The sequence below is a fragment of the Myotis davidii genome, unplaced genomic scaffold (genome assembly GCF_000327345.1).
Source record: "Myotis davidii unplaced genomic scaffold, ASM32734v1 scaffold875, whole genome shotgun sequence".
In the NCBI taxonomy this organism is placed as follows: domain Eukaryota; kingdom Metazoa; phylum Chordata; class Mammalia; order Chiroptera; family Vespertilionidae; genus Myotis; species Myotis davidii.
Genome location: NW_006286244.1, coordinates 963,681 through 966,346, shown reverse-complemented (window position 1 = coordinate 966,346; position 2,666 = coordinate 963,681). Strand labels below are relative to the sequence as shown.

At 49.2% G+C, this 2,666-nt stretch overlaps 1 protein-coding gene across 1 annotated transcript in view; it reads right to left on the bottom strand.

Annotated features, from left to right (window-relative positions):
* The window catches only part of RGS7 (regulator of G-protein signaling 7), a 121,445-nt gene that overhangs the window by 19,815 nt on the left and 98,964 nt on the right, over window positions 1-2,666 (bottom strand). The window contains 3 exon segments of the mRNA XM_015560010.1: window positions 825-906; window positions 1,058-1,134; window positions 2,483-2,547. Coding sequence (XP_015415496.1) covers window positions 825-906; window positions 1,058-1,134; window positions 2,483-2,547 — 224 coding nt within the window.

The window sequence follows — 2,666 nt, the reverse complement described above, 5'->3', positions numbered from 1 at the left end:
TGTGAATTTGAAAGAGGAAAAAAAAAACTCAACAGGGAATTTAACAACTGCACTGCTATCTGAAATTGACATAGCTGCGTCTGAAACAAATTTTTGGAAGGCAGGCCTATTTTGGTCTGAACCTGAAGATAATCGAGAGGACAATTTCAAGGTATTCTCATCAATCTTGATTCCTGTGATGCCGGGGACCTGTTATTTATTAATAACTAGAGGCTCTGTGCACGAAAATCATGCACTTGGGTGCGGGGTCCCTCAGCCCAGCCTGCGCCCTCTCGCAGTCCAGGAGCCCTCGGGGGATGTCCGACTGACGGCTTAGGCCCAACCCCTGTGTGTGTTTCCTTCCTTCGAGTGTTTGAAAGGATCAAGCAACTCTAATGCCGAGAGTAAGTAAGCAAGTGATATCACGGTGGAAAAAATGCATTTTTATACATTAAACTAGAGGCCCTTGCACTGGTGCACGATCAGGGCCGGGGAGGGACTGCGGGAGGGCTCCAGGGTGTGTCCAGCCCATCTCGCTCAGTCCCATCTGGCCAGACCCCAGCAGCAAGCTAACCTACCGGTTGGAGCATCTGCCCCTGGTGGTCAGTGCGTGTCATAGCTACCAGGCGACCAGTTGAACAGTCGCTTAGGCTTTTATGTATATAGATTCTGCACCTGAACCCTGGCCATCTTACACAAAAGTGGCAATCTTTAAGTAATTTTCCAAGACTTCGGGGGAAATCATGGGGTTACAATCGTCTTCTCTCGCTTTCCCGGGGCGACCCCCACTTTCCGAAGGCGAGGGTGATGTGTGGAGGCTGGGGTGGGGGGGAATGATGGCTTACCACAGGGCGGTGCACGTCCCAGAAAGCTCTCTCCTGGCTGTCGAGGATCTTCCTTTCAATCTTGTCCCTCTTCTTGTCCACTCTGCCAACAGCGGAACAAAGAGCCGTCAGGAGCGCTGACCACGGTGCCTCCCCGAACAAAGGGCCGCGTCCAGCCCCTCTCGCTCAGCCCCAAAGGCTAAACGTCCCCTGGCAACCGGAAGGAAGCTTCCAGAAGACTCACGGGGACTCACTTTGCCTGTGCCTCTGCTTGCATGAAGATGAACTCCCACTTGCGGGCGAACGCTCTCTGCAGCCGGGCCAGGCTCTCCTGCAAAGTACAGCACCGGTGAAGACATCCCGCCGTTCATCGTCCCTCTCCCCTTCTAGTTTATCCGCCATATGTATTCATCAAGAAGAGAAATACAGCCCGGCCGGCGTGGCTCAGTGGTTGAGCATCGACCCATGAACCAGGAGGTCACGGTTCGATTCCCGGCCAGGGCCCATGCCCGGGTGGCGGGCTTGATCCCCAGTAGGGGGCGTGCAGGAGGCATTGATCCATGATTCTCTCTCATCATTGATGTTTCCATATCTCCCTCTCCCTCCCTCTCTAAAAATCAATAAAAACATATTTTTTTAAAAACACAGAAAACAAATAGAGACTTTCTAAAGTAGAAAATGCACTCCAGGGTGAATGACAAGTCACGTTTACTGAACACAGTCATTCCGAGCCATAGAGAAACACAGGGAGACCCGTCAGAAATATTAATTTTTATGAGTAACTGCCTTCAGAGAACACAGCTAAAAGTCCAAAAGGCTAAAATTCCCTTGCATAAAAAAAAAGTGCTACACCAGCATCTAGAATAGATAGAGCATGTATCCAATTGCATGAGACTTAAGAATCATATAGTAGAATCTGTGCCCACTTTGCAGATTCTACTGCTGATTCCATCAGTCACCCAGGTTTCAACAACAGTGAAAATGTTTGCCAGCCTGCTACCCTTTCCAGTCAGTGTTTCAATCCCAGTAAATCACAACACAGCAGCTACCTGAACAGATGACATCAGAGTAATTGAATCTGCTGATGGTGACCCACCGGAAAGTTTTGCATAATCTACTTTCCCGGTGTAAATGCTGTTCAATTCTCTAAATTTGGATAGCTTCACTATAATAAACATGTATCTAAAGTGTTTACACTTAAGCCTATTTAAATATATATATATATTTATTGATTTCAGAGAGGAAGGAAGTGGGAGAGAGAGAGAGAGAGAAACATCAATGATGAGAGAGAATGATGGATCGGCTGCCTCCTGCACCCCCCACACTGGGGATGGAGCCTACAACCCGGGCATGTGCCCTGACCTGGAATCGAACTGTGACCTCCTGGTTCCTAGGTTGACACCCACCACTGAGTCACGCCGGCCGGGCTGAAGCCCATTTTTGCAAATAAGATATACTCCCCCTTCTACTCTGAGTTTGTGCACTTAGAATGTCATTGTCGTCAATGAGAATGAGAGAAAGCAAGTCAGAGATTTATTAAGTCTTCCACTACCCGGTCCCTTGAAAATCCGACCCTTACAGCCCACGAATGGAGGAAGCTGAGGGAGGCCTGAAATGACCGTGAGCACTATTCCTGTTCATTCAATGACCCTCCCGGGGAGGATGTCCTTAGTACTCACGGCTTCATAGTCAGCGAGCTCCAGGCGGGCCTTGTTCTGCATCGTTCTCTTGCAGAGGTAAACCGCTGGGAGGAAACAAATCAAGAATCAGTCACCTCCTGCCTGCCTACTCACACCGAGGCACCGACGACAAAAACACAGCCGTACGCAGCAAGACGTACTGGTCTTCGCCACTTTTTAAAAA